Source organism: Anser cygnoides, chromosome 16 (assembly GCF_040182565.1).
Source record: "Anser cygnoides isolate HZ-2024a breed goose chromosome 16, Taihu_goose_T2T_genome, whole genome shotgun sequence".
Lineage (NCBI taxonomy): Eukaryota > Metazoa > Chordata > Aves > Anseriformes > Anatidae > Anser > Anser cygnoides.
In genome coordinates, this window is record NC_089888.1 from 14,029,623 (window position 1) to 14,056,298 (window position 26,676).

At 50.7% G+C, this 26,676-nt stretch overlaps 1 protein-coding gene and 2 long non-coding RNA genes across 4 annotated transcripts; 1 reads left to right on the forward strand and 2 right to left on the reverse strand.

Annotated features, from left to right (window-relative positions):
• Nucleotides 1–21: 21 nt before the first annotated feature.
• On the reverse strand, nt 22–7,433 carry LOC136786481 (uncharacterized). 2 transcript variants are annotated; one of them, XR_010825300.1, is made up of 5 exons: nt 6,535–7,433; nt 4,179–4,277; nt 2,914–3,138; nt 502–683; nt 22–370 (listed from the first exon to the last, which is right to left on the reverse strand). It is a non-coding gene; the product is annotated as an uncharacterized lncRNA (long non-coding RNA). The 2 variants fall into 2 exon arrangements; XR_010825299.1 differs by having other exon boundaries at nt 502–3,138.
• A 3,059-nt stretch (nt 7,434–10,492) lies between these two features.
• On the reverse strand, nt 10,493–14,146 carry MAFB (MAF bZIP transcription factor B). The gene has a single exon (XM_013192977.3). The coding sequence runs from the start codon at nt 13,488–13,490 to the stop codon at nt 12,555–12,557; it is 936 nt and encodes a 311-aa protein (XP_013048431.1). The 5' UTR covers nt 13,491–14,146; the 3' UTR covers nt 10,493–12,554.
• Nucleotides 14,147–16,906: 2,760 nt separating this feature from the next.
• LOC136786480 (uncharacterized) lies at nt 16,907–25,761 on the forward strand. Its single transcript, XR_010825298.1, has 4 exons — nt 16,907–18,356; nt 22,080–22,139; nt 22,219–22,324; nt 24,504–25,761. It is a non-coding gene; the product is annotated as an uncharacterized lncRNA (long non-coding RNA).
• Nucleotides 25,762–26,676: the final 915 nt, after the last annotated feature.

Genomic DNA, 26,676 nt, shown 5'->3' on the forward strand with positions numbered 1-26,676 from the left:
GAGAAACCATGAGCCTTCAGCCTGGGAGAGACAGAATACTTTATTTTCATGTATGTGAATGAGACCTGAGTTGGAGACAGGCAGCCAGTTGCTTCTGGCTGTCTCAGGAGCAGAACTTCATGGGCCTGAAGAGCTTTGCTGCTAATACTGCAGGTGCCTCCAGACTGTAGATTTAAGGAACAGTCTGGTGGGGATTTTGAGCATCTAATCACAAGACTTAATGTTCCCAGTTCCCATAATAGGTGTTCAACTTCTTGTTTGTATCTGGGTCATCAGATCCTCAAAGGACAGGAGGTGTGGTGTATTGTAAAACATCCTGAAGTTATTGCTCTGCTGGTGGGAGAGGGTTGCTTTGAAGATGGGTAAATTCCTAGAAATAGAATTAGCAGAATGGGGATGAAAGAGACACCCAGAGAGGTGGTGGGATCTCCACTTCTGGAGATTTTTCAAGACTTCTCCATCCAAAGCCATGGATGACCTGATCTGGTGCTGGCGACAAACCTGCTTTGAGTGGGAGGTTGGATGGATGAGAGACCTCTGGAGCGCCTTTCCAGCCAACATTTCTGTCATGTGGCAGTATGGAGGGATGCAGTCAGGGAAGGTTTTCTGTCGTTGCCTGCATGGAGTCATACTGGAGTCATCAGCAGGTTCTCTAATGCGAAGCAGCTCCTCCCCCACTCCAGCTACGAGAGAAGGCTCTTGTGGGCGTTCTCAGTGAGAGCGCCCTGGGAAAAGGCAATTGCAGTCTGGGGAGGGGGAATTAAACTGTGTCATTGAGAACAGCGATTAAAGAAGCCAACTGAGATTTCAAGGAAAAAAGCATGAATCTATAGGGCACATTAGTTAATTAAAACAGAAACACCATCTTCAGAAAGATGATGATTTTCATTCACGGGAAGCTTCTGTTTTCTGCTAAAGGCATATTGAATTGGCGACAGTAGCTCAAGACAACCGTGGTTGCTTTTGGAATAAAGCTGTTAGTTCAGAAGAGGAACAAACACACCCCTTCCCTGGAGTCCCAAGTTCTTGGCCGGAGGAGCTTCCAGCCCTGCTGTACTGCATGTTCAGGGTGGAGCAAAGTGATTCAAGCGAAGGCAGATACTGATTATAGTTTAATTGCTGCTGCAATGCCTCTCTTCCCTGTCTTTGCTATCTCCTGGCAGAAGGCACCTCACCCCCATTGGAGGCTGGGGTGAAACTTTAGCCCCAACAAAGTCTGATGGCCAAATTCCCACGGACTCTGTTCTCCCAGGAACGTGGCCATGTTTTGTGCACAACAGGGCCTCCACTCCCTTTCTTCTGCATCCCCTTTGGATCCCAATTGCGAGCTCACTCTCCATATCATCTGCTGGATCAGCTCAGGCCCATCTGGGAGCTGGGCTGTGCTCCCATAGTGAAGGTCTGTAAAAACGAGTACATGATGGAGGGACTCGAGTAACCCCTGGGTACATTACTGCTAGAGCCAATCGGTCACGAAGCAAAAGGCTAGAAATAGATTTACTTTCAAAGGCCTAGGATTTTTATTTTTTTTTAATTGAAGGGGAGGGGTATTTTTCCCCACTTAATGAAAAAGGCCTTTTCCATGTCATAACCAAGAAAGGAGGCTGCAGCACTTGGCAAACAAACTTCTATTAAGTGCATTTGCTGGAAATGTTTATACTTTGGTCTTGACAACTATCTTGAATATACTGAGCATTGCACTGTGCTCTAGCTTGCATAATTGTGACATGGGAGCAAAGTCCTTATGGGGGAGGTGATAGGCTCTTTCCTTGGGATCTTTTTTTTTTTTTAATACCTGCCACTTGTAATCAGAGGCAAGAACTTGTTTTGGAAAGTATTTTCCTGCTCTCCAGGGATTTTCTCTTTCCCTTGGCTGATTTGAGCAGCAGCACGAGGAGGATGAAGGGAGCAAAGAGGAGGGGGGAACTCCTTCAGAGCAGGGAAATCACCACTACCTTCCATGCAGGGTGGCAGATGTTTAACGAGGGGTTCTCTGCCTTCCTCCAAAACTCCCCTTCTGCAGCATGTTGCCTGGAAACCCTCTGCTTCTTCCCCTTTCACATTTAATTACTGCAAATTGCTGAAAACTTTATCTAAACTCCTATCAGACAGACAAATCGCTGTTTGATCAGGGCAGATACATGGACCTGAGCGATTCCAAATGTTAATCTCCACTTGCTTTGGGTTTCTGGTGTGGTTTTCTTTCCCTACTGTCAGGATTCAACCCAGTATTTCCCTAGCTGAGTAACAGGAATCTGGGCTCATTCAGGAAGATCTGGGCTCTCTGATTTTGTATATGAGTAGAAGATAAGAAAGGAGGTAGACAGAGATTAGCATAAGAGACTGGTTAGATGAATATGAATGGGTGCTCTCACTTCGGGGCAAATGGATGGCAGTTCAACAGCTGGTGGTTGTTCACCAGCCCCTGCCAAATGCTGCTGGCGTGGGGCTATCCTTGTGGATGGGTGTCCCCTTTACAGCTTGATTTCCCTTCTGGAAGCCTCCACAGAAAGGCAACGATATGTAACCCACATGGAGAAGGAATTACTCTTTGCCCCCAGCCTCTGTCTTTGTGGTTGGAGGCTGGGCTGACGCACTGCGTGGGGAGAGAGCCGGAGGGCAATAACCCGTCATCTCGGTGCCATGCTAATTCTGCGGTTAAATATGAGGGTGTCGCACGGCGCTGGTGCTGCTGCTGGCACGGCTCCCTGACACCGACGGGGCACGCACACAGGTGGGGCTTGGCGGCACTCCGTTTCCCAGCGCCGAACCCGCAGCCCATTCCCTACTTGGGGCTGGAGAGGCGAGGGTGCCTCCCATTGCTGCGACCTCCCCAGGGAGATGGGAACACCTCTGGCAGGAAAGGGCAAAACGAAGAGTGTATCTGAAAGCCTCCCTTTCCCACCTACTCACGCAAGGGAGCCAAACGAGAAGAAAGTGGACATGAGGCTGAGCTTTGGATTTTGATTCTGGTTCATTTTTTCTGAAAGAGTTTCATCCAAAGGCGTGAGATGCAAGTTCTGGCCATCATTTGCAGGCTCCCAGGGAAGGAGCTGGGGTTCTCCAGGACCATCTCAGGTTGGAAGCAGGCTGCATCGTGAAGCTGCCAGGAAGAATTCACTCTGTCTTGACTGGAGTCTGCAATATGCAGAGCCAGGGTGAAGCAGGGAGCCTAAATCACCCAGATGACTTCTAGAACGATTAGTCTCCCCCAGGTCAAGAATGTAGGCAAACCTGACCCGAGGGCTAGCTGCCCTCAGGGCTTGCTTTTATTATTATTATTTTCCTCTGACAAACGCCTGGCTGCCGCTTCAGCCACTGCCCAGATTTCATTTCCCCTGCGGAGCGTAGGAGCTGCCGAGGCACCAAGGAGTTAACCTGTGCTGGAGGCAGGCAGGGAGCCCACAGCCCCAGACTGCCTTCTCTCCCCTGCTCGTGAGAATCCCTCTTCCCAAACAGTTTCGCACACTCGCAGCGCTCACAGTTAACAGGTTGTTTGTCTTGCAGTGGATCGGAGGGACTCTGTGTAAACCTCCATACAACTGAGTTTAATTACCTGCCAAACCTGCACCAGGGCATAAGCCCACATGTTGTATGTGACATTACCAGTAGAGCAAGTACTGGAATGCAGGGGCTAGAATAATTTGACAGCTAACATAAAGCACCGTGATTTATATTTTGGTTATATTGAGATTCCCCCCCCTTCCCAACCCCCCCCCCCACCTTTGAGAACTCATATAAATATTTACTTGGATCCTAGGACCTTGCTTAACCCTCACAGTGCCACATTTTATCTTCTTCCTTTTTTCTTTTTTTTCTTTTTTTTCTTTTCTCTGTCATTTTTGGTTTTTCAGCAGCTACTCCAGAAATGCCTTTCATTTTCAAACATGGAAGATTTAAAGCAAAAATAACTTCACCTTTAAACTGCTTCATCTGTAAACAATGTGATCCAGTAAGCTTTATATATTTACTGTCATGTTCAATTGCAAACAGATTATGGAGAAAGGTCTCTTTTGAAAGACACAAGATGTTTAATAGAAACATTGGTTTATATTCTGGAGCAGAGACCAGCTGATACCTCTGCTATGTTTTAAATTTGATCCCAGCTACTCTACCTCATTAATTATTGAGCTGAGTAATGTGAATATAAAATCTGTTTGTTTCAAATTTAAACTTACCTGATGTTCGATGTTACCAGGAAAGGGTCCTTTTATTTTATGTCACCTCGTGGTTTAAGTCTGCACACAGTAGGACAGCAATTACCCCATGGGAGAGATCTGCTAATACGGAAAATCAGAAAGCCGTAGGTTTTTCTGTTACTGTTATTATCATGATTCCTGTCTGGCTGCCTGACTTACGCAGGAGTCACTTAGCCCCAGAGGCTCACAGGTATTCGCTTAATACCCTGCTCTTATGGGTGCCTGGCTTGAGAAAAGAGAGGACCTGGAAATACCCTTCCACAAACATTTTCTACTGCCATCCTTGCTATGCCCTTTATCCATCTGTGGGTTAACCTGTCGCTCCTCAAACCAGTGCTGAACCGAATGAATTTGTGCTTTTCCAATCCTTGAGATCAGCATGTGCTCTCGCAGCCCAGTGTAGCGTTACCGCTGCAATACCCAGAATGAAATGCCTGATCCGTGGGTCAAGGCTGACATAAAAATAAGGATGGACTGAGTCAAGAGGAGTTTAACAGTCCTATCGTTCTGAGGTCCTGAACGTACCCTGTGTTTCTCTGCTTCAGCATCCACGCGGGATGGCTCAGTACTAGAGCTGATGCTAACATTGCAATAGCACTACCATGACTTGTGGAGCTGGATGCCATGCAAGAAGGGGGCCAGACTGGGGATAAATATAAAAGCTTACCCTTAGAATCACATAGGTAGAGATTTCAGACTCAAAAACCCTTTTGCCTGTAATCTTTGGCCACCTTAAATAGGGGGGAAATGGAGATCCAGCGAGCTGTAAGGACCATGTGAGCTCAGAGAGCTGTCTGAAATGTACGTTCCCTTTCTCATGTTTGCAGAGGCTTTAGGCAATAACTGCACCATGGCGCACGAGCAAGGAAGAAGCAGTTAGCAGAAGTCCAAGGTGCAGGTTTATTGCCCTTTGTAATTTCTCTTCTGAATGGGTCCCCTGAACCAGCAGGAAAGTTTCTGCTCCATTCACTGGCAAATGAGACAGGACCCATTAAAGGACACGATTATAGCACCCTGCGCTGCCTGCCCCCCCACGCCCCTTGCTGTGCGCGAAGCGGTGCCTGCACAGCCGGCTGCAGGAGCAGCACAGCACGGTGGGACCTGTCCCACCAAGCCTGTCCTCGGCCCGCGGTGCCTCAGCTTCCCCACCCAGCTGCCAAAGGGCACCGAGGGGCCTCCTTCCATCACTTGCCTGAAGTCCTGCAGAAGAAGGACCGAGTAGCGTTTAATTCTCTGCATGCGGTGTCAGATGCTTGGCACGGATTTCTTGCTACACTTATTTCAGAAAAAAATTGCACTGCACGCAACGCCCTTGTGACAGAGTGTTTAATATCCATTATAAAGCCAGGAGCATCTTTCTGGAAACAAATGAAGGCCCATTAGTGAGAAGCCTAGGCTAAAGCAGAACCAGAGCTGCGTTTTATTTGTGGGAGGCTGCAGGATTCGACAGTCAAATACAGGCACAAACTATGCAGTGTATTTGCAACACATATGCAATGTTGCAATACCAAATGAAAACATCAGAGTTCAGAAATGAAACCATCTCCGTATCTGTGCAGACATGACTTAATATCTCTTAGCATCATGGGGAAAACAGGAGCCTGCAGAGAACGTACGGTTACCAAAATGGTGCATCAGAGCTGCACAGTGCCCTTGTCACTGGAGGAGATCTCCCCAGTATAAACCTTCACCCACTGCCTCCAAAACCACGGCAAGAGGGAAGAAGTTTGAGAGGTTTCTTTAAAGAAAGCACTAAACTTGGTAAAAGGACACATCTTTCCTACCTTGCTCTCTGCCCCTCATGCCTCAGGATATCATAAATTTTTGATACCAATAAAACAGAATATTTGATGAGCTGCTATTTTGCATTAAAGCAACTTTACATGCAAGGATTGCATAATAGGAAGTAAAATTGAATTTTGCCTCAGAACAAGTTCTTATTATTAATTTAAGTGTTTTTTTTTTATATTTTAGCAGCAGCTTATCATTCTATATATTTAATTTCTTTCAAGTGAGAACACTTAGCATTGGTTTCCTTATCTAAACAAATCTTTTAAAAGAACACATGTATAAAGTGGAAATGCAGTGTTTTGCATCTGTGCCTTAAGACAAACAGTGAAACTTTAAAAGGGGAAATAAAATATGGCAGAGGACAACTATCTCTAAAGCCTAATAGCAGCCTCTGTGGGACAGGAAAACATACCGCTTTCTTTACGTGGAATGCTTTTTTCTCTCTTTGCTGCAATATGTTTATTCCAGCCATATTGTGACAAACCTATGAATACAATAAGCCCCCACTGGAGCAATTCTGTTTAAGGCAAAGGATTTGCAGTACCTTAGGTCTGGATAACACCGCAGTCTGTTTTCTAACACTTCCACGCACCGTGATGGGCAGGACCAGCTCACAAATATAAATCGTCTCTCCTCAGTCCTGGATGCGATAGTAGGAAAACATTTTGTAGCACTTCATGCTGTGCTCAATACTCACTACCAAAAATCACCATTTGAAAGTCAAGAAAAGGCAGCACTGAAAGCTTTTTTTTTTTTTTCCTTCTTCTTCTCCTTCTTGCATAAAACAAAAGTCCAGTGTGGGATCCTAGCAGACCACTGCATGCTACATTACTGCACACGCTACGTGGGATTATGCAATAAGCTATTTAGGGTGTGCTGTGTGCGCCTGTACGCGTGTAACTTCAGATTCACTCTAACCTTAATGGAGTTAAACATAATGATTTAATAAAGGAAAAAAAAAAAAGGAAAAGAAAAGAAAACTTAGTCAAATAAGGAGCGAAACAGCCATTTCCCCCTCGGTCGTGGGGAGTTATTCTTTCTTCAATCCTGCAAAGGAGGAAATCAAAACTTGGCGGGGGGAGAAAGAAAGAAAGAAAGAAAAAAATCCGGGACAGCGCTGCGAGCCGAAGCAGCGGCAGGGAGGGATGCTGGAGGCAGGGAGCTGCTCGGGCAGCCCCCGTGGTGCTCGGCAGCCCCGCTCCGAGCTCACCTGGCCGAGCCGCGGAGCCCCTCCGGCCCTGCGCAAGGGGCTGCGCGGCCGCGGAGCCAGCGGGGGCTCGGCCGAGCGCTGGCGATGTTTTATCCCTCGTCCCCGAAACCCGACACCCGCAGCCCCGAAGAGCTTCCCTGACCTTGGGCTGTCAATCACCGAAAGCGAGCAGCCTGCTATAGAGCCGGACGGGCACTGCGCCAGCTGGGGAGAAGAAAAAAAAAAAAAAAAAAAAAAAAAAGGAAAATTAAATCCTAAAACAGCTGGGAACAGTTATCTCGCAAGCCCTGGCTCATCCTCATCACACATCTCGCCTGCCCACCCCACTGCTCATCCACCATACGGTACCAGCGCTCAGCATCTCTGGAAAGTCTTAGACCGAAGCATCTGTCTTTAGTCCAAAAAAAGTCTTTTTAGTCTTAGATTTCTCTGTTTTGGAATTAAAGGCAATCAGTTTTATACACTCTCGTGGAGGGAAGGAGGGAAGGGAATATTTGAAGCAGTCTGTTAAGCGGTTGGCAGAGACAGTCTGTAAGTTTTGTGTCGGTAAATGGGGTGAGGGGGTTGTGTTGCCAATTGTGTTTCCTGTCTGAGTGTCTCGTTTAATTCTGGGAGCAGCCGTAGCCAGTAGTCACCTCTGCCCCGGAGGGGGGATGCAAATCTCTCTACAGCTGTTAGCAATAGCTCTTGCAAAACTGCGAGATCAAACAAAATAATGTGATTTTCACTGAAGGGAATCGTCCTCCTGCACTACACGAGCTCACAACTGAACCGTCCTCCGGCAGCCAGATTTGGAGATGCGATCCTGGAGCTCTCCCCCGCCTCATCCCCGGGCGTGGGGGGCAGCGGCCTCCCCTGGCCGTGCTGCCTCCGGGGGGGCCCGATGGGGTGACCCGAGTGTCGGGGTCCGGTCCCATCTTGCTGTCACCCCGATCCCAGCCTCCCTGAGGCTGCAGGGAATGAGCTGGGGACCGCTTCTTCTTGCTTGCGTGGGGCATTTTTTTTTAATATATATTTTTTTTCAGCATCTTCAGCCCCTCCGAGCTGTGTCATTCATGGGCGCTGCCGGAGCCCCGGTGCCCAGCTGGAGCCTCCCGGCCTCCTTTGGAGCCTCGGGGGAGGACAGGCTACGGGGCTGCTGCGCATCCCGGGAGAGCAGCGGGCCCCCAGCCCCGGGCAGGGTTGTGATGGGGAAAAGTGGCTCCGAGGAGGGACAGACAAAGCAGCACATCCGGGGGTGGGGTGGGGGGGAGAAGAGGGGCTTGGGGAGGGAAGCTGCCTCCCAGCCCGCTGCTGACCCCCAGATCCTCCGCAGAGCTCCGGGTGGAGAGCGGGCAGCTGGGGAGCATCCCTCCGGGCCCGGCAAGACGGCTGTAGAGGGGGGGGCTCCTTTTCCTTTTGGGGTCAAGAAACTGCCCTCCATCGTGCCCCCGACTCCTGTGCCAACAGCCCTTCATGAATCAATGAGGAACGGCGAGAGGTCATCGGCAAAACGCGGGGACGGCACCGACACGAGAGCAAAGCGGGGCTGGGAGAGGAGTGCGGGGGTCACCCTTTGCTTATGGGGTGCCCGGGGAGGGGAGTGGCCCTGGCCAGCCACATCGGGGCCGAGTGCCGGTGGTCCTCGGGCCCCTCGGTATGTCAGAGACCCCCTCTGATGTCGGGGAGGGGGAACGAGCCCGACCCCTGGGCGCGCAGGGCAGGGCGCAGGGCCGGGGGCGCAGCTCGGAGCATCCCCCGGGGCCACCCAGCGCCACCAGGTCCCGGAGCCACCGAGCCCCAGCTGTGCCCGTGGCAGTGCTTGGCCGCTTTTGCTTTTCTTTTCCGTCGGAAAAATGAAAAGTCGGGAAGGGCAGAGGCGGCTGCAGCCTCCCTGGCCGGATCCCGGCTGTGCCCCGCCGCCGCCACCGCTCCGCGGGGGGAATCCGGAGGGCTTTTCTAAGGCCTGTTTTCCTATTTTGTTGTTGTTGTTGTTGTTCAATTAGCCCTGGTGATTTATTCAATGCATGCATGAGGGGACATTAATATGCGGTGGCAGTTCCCACAAACAATATTCCTCTCAGGCTCTCTGCAGCCATAGCGCTTACTGGCAAGGGGGGAGGCGATATAGGGGAAGCCAGGCTCCCCGTCCCTTTCCTCCTCGTCCCCCCTCGCAGGGCAGCTCATCCTCCGGGCCTGACCCATGCAGATGGGGACTGGGACCTGCCCCGGCCCCTCTCAGCCCCCCCGGGCCAGCTGGCTCTGACAAGGCAGGGATGCGGCTAGGATTGATGAGGGGATCGGGATTTTAAGTTACTGTATTTGCTTTTTTTTTTTTTTCTCACACTCTGTCCTTAACAGGCTGGTTCCCCAAACGTGGCTTACACCGTGCCTGCAAAAGCAGCTCGCTGCTGTTGGAAAGAGAAGCAGGGCAGGGAGATAATATTTTTGGGGGTTGTGGGGTGCCTTGGGTTTTATTATTTTTTAAGAGAGATTTAAAGTTCAGCACAGTTTTGACACCATGAGAGCAGCAGCTCTCAGGCACTCTGCCACCCGGCTCAGGGGCTCCCTTCCCCGCACGGGGACGAGGAGCGGGGCCGATTTCTGACCCCTCTCCGGCTGCGGTTAGGGGAGCTGGGCAGCTTTCGGCCTTGGGAGCTGCTGGGGCTGCGGGGTGCTGCAGAGCCCCGGGGGTGCCGAGGAGAGAGCTGTCCCCATCTCCACATGCATCTAATGAGTCTTCTAGACTGCACATTGCTCGTGCTTAAAAAGAAAATTAAAAAAAAAAAAAAGCCAGAATAAATAAAACTTGCAGATGGAGAGGAAGAAAGAGGAAAGTGAATGGCAAGCCCAGATCCCAAAGGAGCAGAGGGAAAGGGGACAGACTTGGCCAAGTCCTCTCCTCCTTTTTTTTTCTTTAATGTAAAAAGGAAAAAAAAAAATCACCCAAGTGCTTGCACTTTCCCTTCTCTCCCTCCCCGGAGCCGCTCAGGCCGGAGGGGCCGCAGCGGGCAGGGATGCGGCCGGGCCCGGCGCGGGGCTCCGCGGGTGGGATGCTGGGGCAAGGCGGGGAGAATGAAGGGGGGGTACTGGGGGGCTGCAGGGGAAGGAGCCGGGACCCTGCGGGCAGGAGGCAGCAGCGGTCCCGAGCCGCCGCAGCAGCTGCGCAAAGCCCCATTTAAAGCCCAGCGCCGGGCGGCTGCCTTGGCTGGACAGCAGTCGGAGGATAGGTTAAGGTCCAAAAGTCTTTCTTCCTCTTTTTTTTTTTTTTTCCGGAACACGAGACGTCAGAGAAGCAGGTCTCTCCAAGAAATGCCATTTCAATGATTTTAATAAGCAAAATAGGAAACAATTTTAATAACCAAAAACAGAAACCAGTCTGAATAAAACTACAATAGACCAGGTTTTTTAATATTTTTCATATCATAAGCAGGATTTGAAATTGATCCCTTCAGAACTTTACATGAAATAAAAACAATTTTTTTTCCCGCTGCTGCAATGTTTTGATTTCAACACAGTTGAATCAGTAAAAACCAAAGATCGTTTTCTGATGCATGACTAATATCCACAATATTTAAAACTGCAAGCACCATGCTGTTCATTACAATCTTGTTATTACTGTTAATTTATAAACTAATACAAACTTAAAATGCATCCGGCCAGCAGTGCCAGCTATCCTAAAAGGAAACTAAAAAATAAGTTTTCATTTTGGTATTTTTGTCAGTGCAACGTAAATCCTTTTACTGACCTGCAGGAGGAAAAAAAAAATGTAATAAAAACACCCATAAGACTCCCAACTACTACTACTACACAACTGCAAATAAATTTTGGCTAAAACTTTCACTCGCTGCATAGGGAAGCAGAGAAGCAGATTACAAATCATTGCAAAAGAATACACTTAAAAGTTGCAGTATGTCTTCTCAAATAAAAGTTTTAGTTTTATATGCTTTTCCAGCCCACTCATCTACTGCTACCATTGAGAAACCTAACTCCATGGGGACACGGACCACGCGCTGCCGTGCGACTTGCCTTGTAACCAGGAGGGTGGCTTTTTCCCTATTTACTGAAAATGCAGGGGCAGCTTTTTCTGAAGAGGAACTGGTGTCTCGTCCATCCCTCGTTTCCTGAGTTTACAATCAGAAGGGAGGCTGCATGGCCAGGTCTAACCACTACAGGCTGGGAATTGTCCTGAAGGAAAGAGCTTCGCTGCCACTTTAAGGCATGCAGTAAGCTCTAGTGACCGAAGAGAGTTTTTCCCTGTTAAGTTTAGGTTTGTCAACGCCATTCAGGCATTTCTTCTTCTGCCCCAACAAACAAAAACCAAAATGAAAACTAAAAAATACAACTTAAAAGTGCACCAGATATACAAAGGTTTTTTTTCTCTTTTTTGAATGCAAAATGCCCATAACTTCTTTTTAACTATCTCTTTAATACCAAACAAACCGTATAACCAGCCTGCTGAAATGTTGTTTTTGTTTTTCCTGTGCGGTTTGAAGTAGCAGATATTTACAAGCTAACAACCATAAAAGAAAAATAAGAGAGCAAAACCAACGAACAAAACTGCACAAGCAGTAAAAAGTTTTGATAACTTGTGATGCTTTTCTTATCGATGAAACAAAACAACAACAGAAATCTATGATCGATGATCAACATGCTAAAGTTAAACAAGAAAATGGTACAAAATAGAAATTATTACCATACATGTCCAGCATGCAGGATTAATATTTTTAATGCAGATTTTCGTATTTTTCTATATAATCAAGCAGGCAATAAAACTGATGAGTTTTTCTTTCTTTCCTTTCTTAGATTGAATGTCCCATCTGAGTCCTGTAACTTATTTCTCAAAGCAGGCAATATATGAAGAGTTTGCATATATTGTCCTTTTTATTTATTCTCTTTTTCCAAGCAGGTAAATTGTGCATGAGATGGTGCTGTATATGTCCTCTCTCTTTCCAAGCAGACAGTATGTTATAGATGGCTTGTTCATTGTCCTTTTTTATTATTATTCTCTTAAAGTCCATCTCGTTCTGCAAGCAAGCGATCTGTAAAACGCTTCACTTGTCCTTTCCTCCTTTGCCTCTGCCTCGGTCCCTCTCTCTAACTCACAAACGAAAGTCAAAAAGTTGCACTTTACCTCTCCCGTCCCCACCCCCAGCCTACTTTTCCCACAGCTAATCTAGAAGTCTGGATGCTGCAAAAAAATCAAGTCTCTATTTTTCTCTCCTTCTTTCTCTCTAGTCAAGCAGACAGATGGATGAAGATGTCAGAGGAGGATGGGAGCAGGGGGGGGAAGGTGATGGGGGTCAGGATTCAGGTGTGGGGTGGGTTTTTTTTTGTTTTGCTTTTTTTTTTTTTTAATTATTTTTGTTAAGCACTCACATGAAGAACTCAGGGGAAGATGGGTTGTCACTGGTGGAGCCAGCCTCTCTGAAGCCATTGCTGGCAAGTTTCTCACACTTGAGCTTGTAGGCGTCTCTCTCTCTGGCAAGCCGGGTCACTTCTTGCTTGAGCTGTTCCACCTGCTGAATGAGCTGGGTCTTTTCGTTCTCCAGGTGGTGTTTCTGCTGGACACGTTTGTACCTGCAGGACTGGGCATAGCCCCTGTTCTTCAAGGTCCTCCTCTTCTGCTTGAGGCGGATCACCTCGTCTTTGGTGAAGCCTCGGAGGTGCCTGTTGAGCTCCCTCACAGACATGGAGACCAGCTGGTCATCTGAGAACCGGTCCTCCACGCTGCTGGAGGGGGGATGCTGCTGGTGCGAGTTCTGGAGCTGCTGGGAAGAGTTGGAGGAGGTGGAAGGGGTGGGAGAGGCCTGGTGGTGGTGGTGATGGTGGTGGTGAGGGTGCCCGCTGCCGGCCAGGTCTTCGTGAGTGACCGTGGGGTACTGGTGGTGGTGTTGGTGATGGTGATGATGATGATGGTGGTGGGCCCGGAAGCTCTCGAAGCCTTGCAGCTGCTGGGACACCTGGTGGGACCCAATGAGGGCTTCAACGGCATCCTCCGGGGTGAGGTTCAGCGCCTCGGGGTTCATCTGCTGGTAGCTGTTAGCCATCCAGTACAGGTCCTCCAAGTGGGTCTTCTGCTCGGTAGGGCTGAAGCTGGGCGAGGAGGGCACGGAGCTGCAGGGGGTGCTGATGGGGGTGGACGAGACGGAGCCGGCGGGCTGCAGGCGGGTGCAGTGCCTGCCCGAGCGGTCGTTCCTGCCCAGGGGCTCCTTCTTCACGTCGAACTTCATCAGGTCGAAGTCGTTGACATACTCCATGGCCAGGGGGCTGGTGGGCAGCTCGGCTCCGATGCTGAGCTCTCCGGCCATCGCTGTCTTGGGGGCACCTCTCCGGGCGGAGGGGGCTGGAGACCTCACTCCAGCGTGCAGCCTGGCAGAGGGCTGGCCGCTCTCCCTTACTCCAAAGAAACTTGGCCTCGGCTTCCTCGCTTTCCTTTCCGCCGCTCCCCCCCTCGGCCGCCTCCTTCTCCCGGCTTCTTGGGGCTTCTCGTTTCGGAGCAACAAAGCCCGAGGACGCCCGGCCGCCTCCTGCCTTTCGGTGCGGGCTCGCAGCGCACGGCGGGCTGCGGCAGCTCCTAGCACTCAGCCGCCGGGCTGCACGCCGAAAGGAGCAGCGGCAGCAGCGGGAGGGCAAAAGCAAAGCAAAACAAAGATGCTGCCTCCGGGTCGGCGCTGGAAGAAGGCCGGTGCGCGGCGTCTAACCCGTGCCCCCGTCCGCGGTTTGTAAGTCCGGAGCCTCTCCTCTCCCCCGCGGCCGCGGAGCTCCGCAGCCTGCCGCAACTTTCCAGCCCGAGCGCGCTTCGGGCTTTGCACGGGAGTTTTCGGCGGAGCAGGGGAAGGGGAGGAGGGAAGAGGGAGGGGAAGGAAGGAGGAGAAAGGGAAAAAAAAAAAAAAAAGAGAAAAGGGGGGACGAGGAAAAAAAAAACAGGGCTCCGCTGGTAGCTGCCGCCTCCAGCGCTCGTTGTGCAGCTGTGCTTCGCAGCGCAGCCCCCCTTGGCTTCTTATACGGCCGTGCCCGCCGACAGCGCGGCGGGGGCCGGGGCCGGCGGCGGCCTCGCCAATGGCAGAGCGGCGGCGGGGCCGGGCCGAGCCGGGCCGGGCCGGGCCGGGCTGGGCGGCAGCGGCGGGGGCGGCGGGGGCGGGCGGCGCCGTGACAGCTCCGCAGCGCCAGCTGAGCGGCCGCCGCTCCCAGCCCCGTTCCTCCCGGCGCTCCCCCCTCCCGCGCCACCGCCTCTTTTATTTATTTATTCTTATTTATTCCCGTCCCCCCCTCGCCCCCCTCCGTTCGTTTTCGGCCTCGGCAATCCGCAAAGGAGGAGGGCTCGGGGCCATCCTGCCCGTCCCTTTGTTCTAAATATAACAAAGTCCCTTCGTGCCCGCTGCCGGCCCGGAGCGGATTGCGAGAGGTCGGCTTGCCCCCGGCCCCCGCACCCGCGGCGCCGCTTCCAACTTTCTGGAAGCGTCCCCGGTGCGAGGGCATCGCGGGGAAATGCCCCAAAATGCCCCGAACGCGCCCCGGCTCCGGCCGGCAGCGAGCGCAGGGGCCGCGGGAGGTGCCCGGGGAGATGCGCGGGGAGCGGGGCTCGGCGGGGCTGACAGCTCTGCTCCGACAGCCGGGGAAACCCTCCCGGTTACGGGAAGCAAATCTCGCCCTGAAGTAAAGCAAAGGCATTGACACAGACAATCGCAAATACTGGGGAGAGAAGGGAGAAAATAGAATTACATTTCAGTTCTGAGGGGACCGTCTTTGCTTTCCTCCGCTCTTCCCCGAGTAAGTGACTGCATGCAAAGGAGTACTCGACTTGTAAGGTTTTTTGGTTTCTTTTTTTTTTTTTTTTTTTTGGTCCGGTAACAGGATTTTTTTTTTCTGAACATTTTGTAACGATTAAGGGAGATTAAGGCTTCTTTTTACACTGTTTTTACGCTCAAACAGACAGAAAGTGCGACCCCAAGTGTCCTTTTGGAGAATAACAGCCACATTTCACGGGGAAAAAAACACCCGGGAAAAAAAAGGGGGCCGGGCGGGCAAGGAGCGGAGCGGGGCTGCGCCCACCCTGCCCGGCCGCTCCGGACCTGCGGCTCCTCAGCCTCCCAAATCCCCCCACTCTAATTTATTTATCTCCCCCCAAAAACAAACAAACAAAAAGTTTAAGATCCTTTTTCTGTTTAGAAATTAATTGGCAAGGAACTGCCTTTCTGGTGCTGGGACAGAGAAAACACTGCGAAAGTCCCCAGGCGGAGCCCCCCGGCGGTCCCTCCCTGCCGGACCCGAGGCCGTACGGGGGCGATGCCCGCAGCCCGGCCCCATTTGTCCCGCTGCCCCACAGCCCCGTAGGGAACCGCGGAGGCAAAGCCACGCAAAGTGCTCCCTTCCCCGAAAAGTTGCGGGTGGGACACCGGCAGCGGGCTGGAGGGGGGACGTGGAAACCGGGGGGAGGAGGGGGGGAACTGGATAAAATGCCCCTTCGTGTTATTATTGCAGGCGCTCCGGGGCTCAGTTTTGTGCGGCAATGCGAGGAAAGGCCGCCTGGTCTGCATTTTCCCCCCGAGCTTTGGAGGGCATTTAACTCCCCGGTACGGCACCGCCTGGGATCGGTGCACGTCGGTGAGCTCCGCACCCGCCGGCAATGCCCACGCGTGATTTTTCTGGGGCTGATCGAGCCCCCCCGACCCCGGCCGAGAAGGGGCTGCCCCCCGGGGAGCAGCAGCCCGCCCTTTGCCGTCTCCTGCTCCCTGCGTGTGCGCGGACACGCGTGAACCCCCTCCTCCCCCCTCCGTGCACTCCCCGCCTGTAACGCGTGGGAGCTGCGGGCTCCGCACGGGCACCGCGCCCCCGGGTTCCCAGCGGTGCCAAATCGGGGAAATCGCCGGGTTTGGGCCGGTAACGAGCGGCACGGAGAGGCGGAGAGCTGCGCGGTGCCCCGCCGGGGAGAGGCCGGGGCCGGGCGTGGGGACAGAGCGGAGCGGGACAGGAGCTGCGTGGTCCCCGTCCCGCAACCGCTGCCTCCCCGGAGGCTGGGGGAGAGCCGGCAGCGTCCCTCGGAGGCCCGCAGCAGTTATTATTTATGAGGTCCTGGAAAGTGCATGGCGAGAGCTTTATTTTTACCTGCACATTAAACGGTACCGTGGGCAGGGATGTCGCCCAGCAGAGGGGAAGGGGACCCTGGCGAGCGCTCGGGAAGCTCGGAGGCAGCCCTGAAAAAATGTGCCATTAGATGGATAATACTTTTTTTTTCTGTCATAATTACTGAGGTATATTCACAAGGTGGAGCTACTGAAAGGCGGAGGAAGCATTGATCTGATTATCTCCTTGTCCGTACACACTCTGTCTCTTCTTAATCTTTTAAGCTGTGAATTGCAGACCGGTTCTGCGTGTCCATCATCATCGTCATAAAATTTCGGGGCACTTTCTGGGTCCGTTTATTTGCTCTTCCATCCCTCGCTCCCCTCCAGAAAATATATCCCGCAAAACTTGCGGCGTTACACGGCTGGCTAAAAAACGAACCGCTTTGTGCCCGGAATCCCCGGTTAAAGGCCGATTTTGTTTCTTGTAATGCTTTTAATTCAACCAACAAAGGTTATTCTCCCTGGGATTTGTATGTTAGGGGGATCATCCTCCGCCCGATACATTTTATTTTATTTTAATTTTTTAATAAGGACTGGGGAAGAAATAATGTTGCTGGAGCAGAAGAAGAGGATTCCTGGGCTGAGCAGCCCGGGCAGAATTTCCCTTCCTTGGGGCCAAGCCGCCGAGCCGCGGGGCCGGGCGGCCGCGGGGATGCGCGCAAGGGGGGCTCCGCGCACCCCCGGCCCTACGCGGCCGCCCGCACCCGAGGGGGCTCCGCGGGGCGAGCGGCTTGCAGCGGGGAGAGTCCCGTCCCTCCATCCCTCCATCCCTCCATCCCTCCGTCCCTCCGTCCCTCCGTCCCTCTGTCCCTCCGCTCCCCGCTCCGCACCCGCGGAGGCAGCGCCCCGCCGCTGGTGGCGGGGGGCAGGCACCACCTGCCCCAGGTGGTCGCGATTTTTTGGTTAATCGCGACCTACTCCCGACACCCAAAACTCCCTACTCCCTGCCACCCGAGCGGCTTTAATTTTTTTTCCTCCTCTCTGTTTTTCAAGATCCGTTTTTGAAGGTTAGTTTCGGACACGGAATGACTTCTTCCCGCTCTCCGTTCTCTTCCTCTCCTCCCTTTCGCGAACTCCCGGTCAAAATCAGGAAGAGTTCAAACCAAACGGCAGTGGCATTTCAGATCAGCTCCATCCGGCATGTCCGCCCAGGGCAGGGCAGCGGAGGTCCTTGAGACACTGAAATTTGAAAGCTCGCCCTGAAAACTGGTGCATATAGATGCCTACGCGGGCGTGCTTTAGTAGGGCTTCTGCGTAAATTGTGGATTTTACGTTTAAATGCGGAATAGTATTACGGTGGCATCCTAATCCCCAATTCCTAGAAATAGCAGATCTAGGTAACTGATAAAAAATGCTAAGACTCTTCTTTATGTATTTTCCACGCTTCTGGTTCTGTGAGAAACGCTCCGCAGTTTTGGTAGCTGACCGCTACGTTTTTCCCAGAATTAGCTTTTTCGCCCCATAACATTAGTGGGATATGTTGTCTGAAGTGGTAGTTTTGTTAACAAACAAACACAGAAACCGAAATCACCCACGGCTGGCAGCCGGCACTGATGGAGAACAGGGGCATCACTTTTCTAATTCTTACCTCTCCCCTCTTGATTTTTAATTTCGCAAACTGCGGGCAGACACCGTGCTGTTTGTCATGATATTTTTTCCCCCTGTGTAAGCAGCGAGGGACCTGGTTAATCATCTATCGCAGATACATGTGCATGAGAAAGAAAAGTGTTGATGTTTGCTCGTTCGGGCTGATGGGAATGGCCCACGAATTTAGGATTAAATTACTAATGGCAATCATAAGGCTTTGTTTCCTCTCCCCCTCTCTTTTCTGCTGGGATTGTCAAAGTAAAGCGTGCAACATTCTTTGGACAAAGTCTGCACAGTAGCTTTGCAGTATAAAATAAGCCATTGTGCCGTCCTGGGTTAACTGGGACCTCTTCAGATTTTAGGCTGAACCAGTTAGGAGCGGGGCAAATCCCACTGCTAACTTTGGCTTTGGGTTTTCACAGGTGGACCTGTGGGCAGGACGCGGAGCAGCACTCCAGAAGGGTACGTTTCGTGGGGGTGCTTTTTTTCCCCGAGGCTTCGCAGTGCCCAGCATTAAACCCCCGCCGGGAGGGGGGTTTGGGGAGGGATCGCCGTGTCCGGGAGGAGAATTTGGGTTTTGCCCCTTGCCGGGGGGGGTCCCGCAGCATGAGTGCAGCCGGGCGGGAGCCGCGATGCGGGACGGCGCTTTGTGGGGCGTTGATTTGAGGGCAGCACGGCTGCTTAAACCCTCGAGGGTCTCGGCGGGGAGCGGGTGCGGACCCGAAGCCCCCAGCGGGCCCGTGTCTCCCCCCCCTCCTCCGCAGCTCCGCACCCGGCCCCGGGCTCCCCTCGCCCCGCAGCCGCCGCCGGCGCCGGCTGCCCCCGGCCGAGCATCGCTGGAGGGGCTGGGACGGGGCTGGGGGGCAACTCCCGCAGTGAGGGTGGGGGGTGGCATCGCTCTGCCCCCCCCCCCCAGACCTTCCCTAGAGCCCCCCAACCCCCCAGCTGCTCGGGGTGGGGGTGCCCCGGAGGGCTGGGGAGGGGGGGCTAGAGGGGATGCAGGACACCGGGAGCGGGGAACCCCGGGGTCTTTGGGGGGCTGCAGGGGGTGCAGGGGTGCCTTGCTTCCCTCCTTTCTGAGCTCTTGCTCAGTGCAGCCCCTCGCTGGCACCCTCTGCAGTTTGCTCGGGGTCTGGCTGCGGGGGGGGGGGGGGGGGGGGGGTGCCCCCGAGCCGTTTCTTCCTTCTCCTCAACGGCCGTGGGGGCGGTTTTGGCAGGGAGGTCAGCAGAGAGCAGAACCCTCCTCCTTTTTGTTCCAGCCTGAGCCCCATCGTGCCACGAATGAGCCGATCCTATTTATTTTTAATTTTTTAACGGGAATTTTTCTCTTTCTCATCATTTTCAAACAGTTCGGTCTCATCACTGCCCCCTCTAACACATAGTTTTGTTATTATTCCCCTTGCCACCATGGTAAAAACTGTTTCTGGCAGAAAAGACTGATACAGATACACAAAACGCCCTGTTCAGACCTTGCTAGGGTCGCTTTTCCTCCTGTGCCTGGCTAAGTCCTCCTTCCCATTTGAACCCTTGCATGCTGGATTCATGATCTGAGCCCCGTTAGGAGCATTTAGCTAATAAGCAGCACCAAAACCTTTCTGAGGGATCACAAGTTGCCTTTCAGGTCTGAAGGAGCCAGCAGAGGCTGGAGGACTATAATTACTGCAGCCGTGTCCTGCAAGCAGCATTCAAAGGTTTCTCAAACACTTCAGAACTCGGACCACATCTTGCTTAGGGAATTTTCTCTCCTGCTTATATGCTTCTCTTGTGAATACAGAGGAGCTACACAGATTTCTGGGCAGAAAAAGTGATTACAGAGGGTTTTCAGCTTCCTTGCAAGGGACGTAGGAAAGGGAGATGCCAGGGAGAAACGAAAGTGATCCAGACCTATGCCCAAGGTCACAGAGTCATGGGCAGCCAGGAGATCTTTGAGAAAAGCTCAGCCCACCTTTCTGGCCACTGTCACCTCTTTTCCCTAGCGGTTCTGCAGGACACTCTCCTGATGAACAGAGATGGTCAGGAGGGAGGAAAAGAAGATCTGGCCTCAGTTGTGCTTGGGGAAATCCAGGACCAAGGCAGCATAGCTTTCAGGAAAACCAGTGTTGTTTCAGATTCAGCGGCAGCAGCAAGGCTGCTCGCAGCTCAGCTGCGTGTTCCTTGGCCCTTGCAGCATGGGGGGACTGTCCCTTACAGCCCAGGAGCCCACAGGCACACTCTGACACCCGCTGGGACTCCTGCCCTTTCATTCAGACTGATTTGTAATTCCTTTTCATTGCACAAAGTCCTGGATAAAAAAAAAAAAATGCTTATATATAGAAAATTTTTGGAATTCCCTCTCTGGCATTTGCCGCATAAGGATTTAAATATAATCATAAAGCCTATACTGTATACTCTTCTTTCTGCTCTTTGCACCTTTAGTCCCCATTAGGGATTTTGTTTTGTTTCTGTTTTGACAGCCCCTGTATATATGTTTTGTGGTTGTTCTGTACTGTTTCCTGATTTAATATCAGTGCAGTTACAGGAGAAGGATGCACCGTTAGCATTTTTTGCTCAAAGTATTTTTCAAGCTCCTTTTTGATGTACTGGTCAGGTTTGCAGCTTCCGTGCTCTTGTTGATCAGAGGAGGAAGGATCAGGTTTATTGTGCCCTTTGGGAATGAAGCTCTTTATTCACCTAAGGAAATGCAGCAATCTTCCTACGCTAGCCCCTCCACGTAGATCCAGGTGCAGAAGAAAAGCGAGGACATATTTACTTAGAAAGCTGTTATTCAGTGAAATTAAAGTCCTTTTGTGCATTGCTGAGAGAGAAAGATGAGCAGAACTAGAAAGAAAGTGATTTATGCAAGCGTCTGTCTTCCTCCCCAAACAGTCCTAAATATGAGGAAAAGGAAGGGAGGCAAAGAAAAGGGACAATTTGGGGGAAACACTTTCATTTGCTCTTCTTGCTAGGCTGAGGAGCACTTTGTTAGCTGTTACCTAGACAGGGGAAAGAAAACGGCTCCCAATCTGCGTTTCTTTTACACATAAACAGACCCACAGCCTTGAATAGCCCCAGATCGGCTGCTTTCAAAATCAGGCTCAAAATGTAAATTTTTCTCCGTTTGCCCCAACAAGATTTTGGCTCCTAGTGCGACTTGCCATTTTCTCTCCAGGAAAAAGAAACCTTGTGTTTTAGCATGTGTGTCTGTGTCATTGCTGCTCTGTGTGAACACCTCCTGGCTTAAATCTCGCTGTTTCTCCAGGCCCTGGAAAAGCTGGAGGTGTCCCTGTTATTGGCTGCTCCGAGGGTCCTGTGGAGGATCCAGGGGGAGCAGATCTGCACGGGGAGGACTCGTGAAGCTGATTTTTGTCCCTGGGGCAGGCTGCAGTTCCTTGCTAACTATTTCTTTGCTTTTAGAACTCCTCTGCAGAACGGTTATATTAATTTGTGCGGGAGAGCCAGCAGCACAGTGGTACTACAAATCCTCACCCCCCTGTTTGCCGAGCAAAATGCTCTCCAGTCAAGTTGTCCGGTTGCAGTACAGGTCGTTCTGAGATCCCATAAATTGTGAGCACATCTCCCTGGCTGTAAAGAGGGCTCACAGAGAAGTGCAGCAAGAAGAAAGGCAGGGTGAGGTTGGTGCAGGCGGTTCTGAAAAGGAAAGGGGGTTAGGGAAGGTTGCTTCATTCCTGTGTCTATTTTAATGGCAATCCTACATGGCACATTGGATTTTCTGTATGAAAGGAGATCATTTCTGCTTGTTTTTCTCTGGTGGGATCAGTTCCTCACGTGTTAGGGGATGCAAAATACATACCAACATTTCCAGCATATGCTCTGCAAGGCAGCAAGGAAGAGAATCCTGCAGCAAACAGCGTATACCCTCAGTTATCCCTCTTCTAGCCAGTCTTTGGCTAAACAGTAATGCAGTTATTAATATAGTTATTAAAATATACATTAATACACAACACAGCTGAAAATTTAGAAAAAAAAGATAACCCTCAAATAATCTCAAGTGAACTAACCTACATGTACACAATTAACTACCGCTTTGTACATTTTCTGAGCATTGTGAAAAACCCATTTCTAGCCTCCTGGACAGCTTCTCTAAGACTGCCCATGCTTTCCGTGTGAGTGTTCTGTTTATGTTCAACCTTAACTCTGTATTTGCAGGTTTTTTAATAACTGTGTTTTCATCCTTCAAACATCCAGATAAGGAGCTTCACCCCTTTAAAGCTGTGACTACAACTCGGCAATCTCTCTCTTGATGATGTATGTGCGGTTTCTATTTTGTTTTGTTTTTCTCACTCGAATTAACACGTTTCAAACCTCTAATGTACTTCTTTAATAGCTGGTTTATAAAAAAGGAGAAGATAGAGAATTTCATCCAAGAATTCCCAGCTGGAGACATCTGTTCAGCAGCAAGTCACCTGATGAACAGTTCTAACCAGCCAAGTGTGAGTTATTTTTATTGGTTCAGTGTTTTTAAAATAGCTATTTTTTTTTCTTTTAATTGATACCTTACTAGACACTTCAGTAGATTCCTAAAACAGTTTTCATACACTTGGATTTATTTCTCCTGAAGGATTAGCACAGCCCAAACCGAGTGATCCATTCCCAAACTGAGCTGGCTGGCTGAAACCAGTAGGAACCAGTTAAACGCTTGAAATGAGGGTTTCCACCAGGGTAATCAAGTTTCCCAAGAGGTGATGGATTTGATGTATAGCCTGTCACGATGAGTTGCAGGCTCTCAGCACCTCTGGAAATCAGGTCGTAGCAGCTTTCAGCAAATCCGAGGAGACGGGGTGCGCACACGTGCGAGCCAGTGCAAGCCGCAGATGGGGCGCGCGTCTTCATCGATCTCAAAAGGGAGGTTGAGCTGTTCTGGCTCGAATCACACGCTTTGGCGTGTTAGTTAGCAGCTGTTAAGCTTAGGTGAGCTTGTAGGACCACGTTGCTGCACACCCGAGCCCTAATCCCCTCCCTGCTGATTTGTCCACCCCGCTATCCGCCTCCTCTGGCAGTGGCTCGGTGCCTCCGGTCCCCCTGCAGTGCTCAGCATCCCTCCTGCCTGCTCCTCCCTTCTGCCCAGGCTCCCACGGGGACAGGGCAGGTATCACTTTCATTTTTCCATTTTTCTTCCATTTGCTGCGTTGTGTCCGGGAGGGCTTTCAAGGCCTGTGCCTGGATTTTTGAAGTCTTTGCTTGGTTTGACTTGGGGAGGGTGATCTGCGAGATGACAAGGAAGGATGGACAGGAGCAGGTAGCAAGAGGGAAAAGGGACAAAGCCAATGAAGACAGGAATGTGGGACTGCACCATGTGCAGGGTCTACAGACCCTCCTGCTCTCCATCCGTGCAGAAAACTCTCAGCTTGCCTGTGAGCAGCTTGCCTGGCTTCACTTGCCATTCATAGACCTAAACTACTCACTCTTGCTCTACTGGGAATAACTGGAGCTTTGAACTCTCTCCTTTCCCTAGCACAAGGCAGAGTTCATTAAATGGGCACTGCTTTCCTGCACTGTCCCAGCAGCTGGAAGAAAGCTGGCTGGGGAACCCCTCTCCTGAGGACCCCCGGAGGGGGGCACGTCCCTCCCAGCAAAGCGTAGACGGGGGAGCAGCAGCCCCAGGGCTGCCCAGAGACCAGCTGCTGCAGGTGGGGCTGGGGCACGGCAGGGGGAGAACATGCTGGGATCTCCCCCTTTTTCTCCCCTTTATTTTTAATTAACCTTTTCTTATCATCCGAAAGAAAAAGAGGTTTTTCCCAGTTGAGAAAAAAGAGGAAATGTTTTCCGAAAGCTGTATTTTAATTGACCCAGGCTTGGGAGCGGGCAGGCTGAGGGAAGAATTGCTGTCATGAAATTAACTTTATGAAAGAAAAGCAAATCTCCACCCTGTTTAAACATGGGGAAAACATCACAGAGGCATCCTGCTGCACCAAATGGTAAACATGTCCATGTATTATATCACTTATGGCTTCCTTTAGAGTTTTATGATGCTGTTCTCAATTACTGTGTTTGCATTTGTAATTAGAGTGCAGAACACATTGTGAAGGCAAATTATAGAGCTAACTTGTCCTTTCAAAATAACCCATTTACTCAGTGTGCTCCCAGAAGCTTCTCTGTGTTCAAGGGACTCCAGACAAGGATTGACCTTCCCCACGGAAAGTGTTGGAAAATGGGTTTGCTGGAGGGAAGGGAGAGGAGGAGAAACACATTTCGCCCCAGGGTTTTGCTGTGACTGGGCATGACCTTAAACCACTGAAACTCCTGTTGGTTTCTGCAAGCACCTTCCTTCAGAAGTTTGAGCAACCAGTGGAATGGGGGGGGGGGGGGGGGGGGGGGGGGGAATCATTTTTCTTGCTCTGCCTTCCATTTCTTGTGTAGCCATGGCTGTGTCACTTGGATTTTCTGTGTCTGCCTTATTGGCTGAAAATCTTCTAAGGAAGAGCTGTGGTATTACAGTATGATCTTTAAATATGTGAATGGAGGGGAATAGGTTGGGGCTGCTAGTTGTGCTCCAAGGTTTTGTCCTTTCTCAGGAAGGCAATTCTGAAAGCAGCTCTTTGCAGATGATACTCGTATGTGCGCTCAGCCTTTGTCCTGGACCCCCTGGCTGGGGGGTCATTCTCTCTTCAGGTATAATGATGAGACATTGCTCCGTGCCATGTTGCCCCAGGTGCTCCATCCCCTAAGTCCCCGTGCAAAGACATCCAAGCACTCTGCCTCTCGGCTCTGCTCGGTGTGGAACTGTGTCTCACTGAGCAGCTTCTGGCCAGCTGCACCACAAGGGATGCGTTTTTCCTTGGCTCCAGCTATTCAGCGTCATCAGCAGAGATACGATCTTCCTTCAAGGCAGGTCGATGTTGTATACAGAAGGCTGGAGCCTAGGCCAGCTGTGCGCTTTGCCTTTGAATTCAGTAGGGAAAAAACCTGTGTCCAAGTCTGAACTTGGACGCAATAAAGCTCTACTTAAGAGTGAAAGGGAAGGAAAGTCTCCAGCTGTTGTTCTGCCCTGCTTGCAAAGGGTTTCTGCATTTGGGGCATTTTATTTTTCTGCAAAACCTGAACTAAGCAGGAAGACTTGAGTTTGAGCAAGTTCCCCTGCAGATGCAAGCAACATTTACAGATCCTGTACCCTGGCTGGGAGGGCTCAGGAAAGTGCCCTGCTGCACACAGCTCTGCTGTAAGCATGTTCTCCCCTTCCCTGGCCATGAGGAGCAGTCGTGGCTTCGCTCTCCAGCCAAATTTTGGGAAAATTTCAATCTCATTGCTAGGCCCTTGCCTAGCACAGGCTGCTGGTATCCTCTGCTTGTGCTCTGAGGCTTCATGAACCATACCGGCCAAAATCAAACAAAGAACAATTAAAAAAGGATGTGTCCTCTCAGGCTGGCAGTGTTTGGAAAAAAATAAATCACTATAAGGTCTCAGCAGGATCTTTTTGTTTGTTTATTTCCTTTTCACCATTCTTCCCACCATAAAGTTATTTGTAAGACTTTTACTTCTGCCGCAGATAATTCCCCCTCTTGTTTCCAATACAGCTGCTTTAGAAGTTCACCACAACACTGCCTCTCCCCATGCCAATGTCCAGATATTAAATTCATTTCTCGGTGTCTTTTGTTTTGGCCAGAAAAACCCCAGCTTTCTGGCAGGTGTTTGCTCCTTCTGAGCAAAGGTTAGGTCACCTACTGATGATTCATTGAAGAAACTCATTTTATTACTTTCCCTGGATATGGGAGCACTTCCTTAAGGAGAGAAACTGCAGCATGTGGGATGACCATCCCAAAATGAAGAACTGACAAGGGAGCTTGCCAGAAGTTCAGTTCAGCTTAATGTCTAGTGTCATTTTTTGTTTGTTTGTTTGTTTAATTGCAAAAAATCCAAGGATGTGTCTGGAGTAGTGAGTTTGAACTTTATAAATTGTAGGATTATTGGTGACAAGAGTTGTGAAGAACATTTTCTGCCATTCCTATAAGGGGAGAGAGATTTCCACGTGGGGTTTTACAGTGCCAGATGCACCCTACATTCCATAGCTGTCTGCTTAAAATATGGCTCAGGTTCACCGAGTGATGTCAAAACATGTCTGCCACGCTGACCAGAGAATGAAATACAGCTGCAACATGGGCAAGCTCAGTTTTGCTGGGGGAAAAAAAGCGCAAAGGGTGTTTGTCATCCGGCAGATCAAATTTGAGAAACACCTACTGCTGTTTGCCTAGCTGGGATTTAAAGTATATACATCATCGCCCTGCCTTTGCTGCGAGCAGTGCTGTTTGCCTGGCGATGCCCCAGGCTGCTTAGGCAGCTGGCCGAGGCAGGAGCTCCCCCTTTTTCTCCCGACCAGGGGAGCTCTGGCTCTAGCACCTCGCTCACAGGGAGCCAGAAGCCATGTGCCAGCCAACAAATCCGCGGAGATGGCCCCCAAAAAGAACCAGACGCAATCTGCTGATGGTTGGTTTTATTTGTTTGTTTCAAGAAAGTCCATGGTTTTCAGCTTCCTGTGTGTTTCATGTTTGATGGAAGTCTGTTGCGGCAGTTGAAGTGAGAAAACATCCTGCATGTAACACATGGAAGACTTTTTGGAATAAATGTCCTTTAAAATGAGAGGCATTTACCTGCCTTACAAAATTACAATGATATTTCAATAAGTACTACAGATGAAAATTCATAGTAGATTTCTGCAGGTGATTTTTGGAACACCTGCAGTTGGCTGCTCATGTTTTCTGACAGTGCTTACAAGAAGAGTGGAAGATAAGCATCTAAATAAATGAATTAAAAGCTCTTTACTTGATGGTATCCTTGTAGCTGGTGCTAT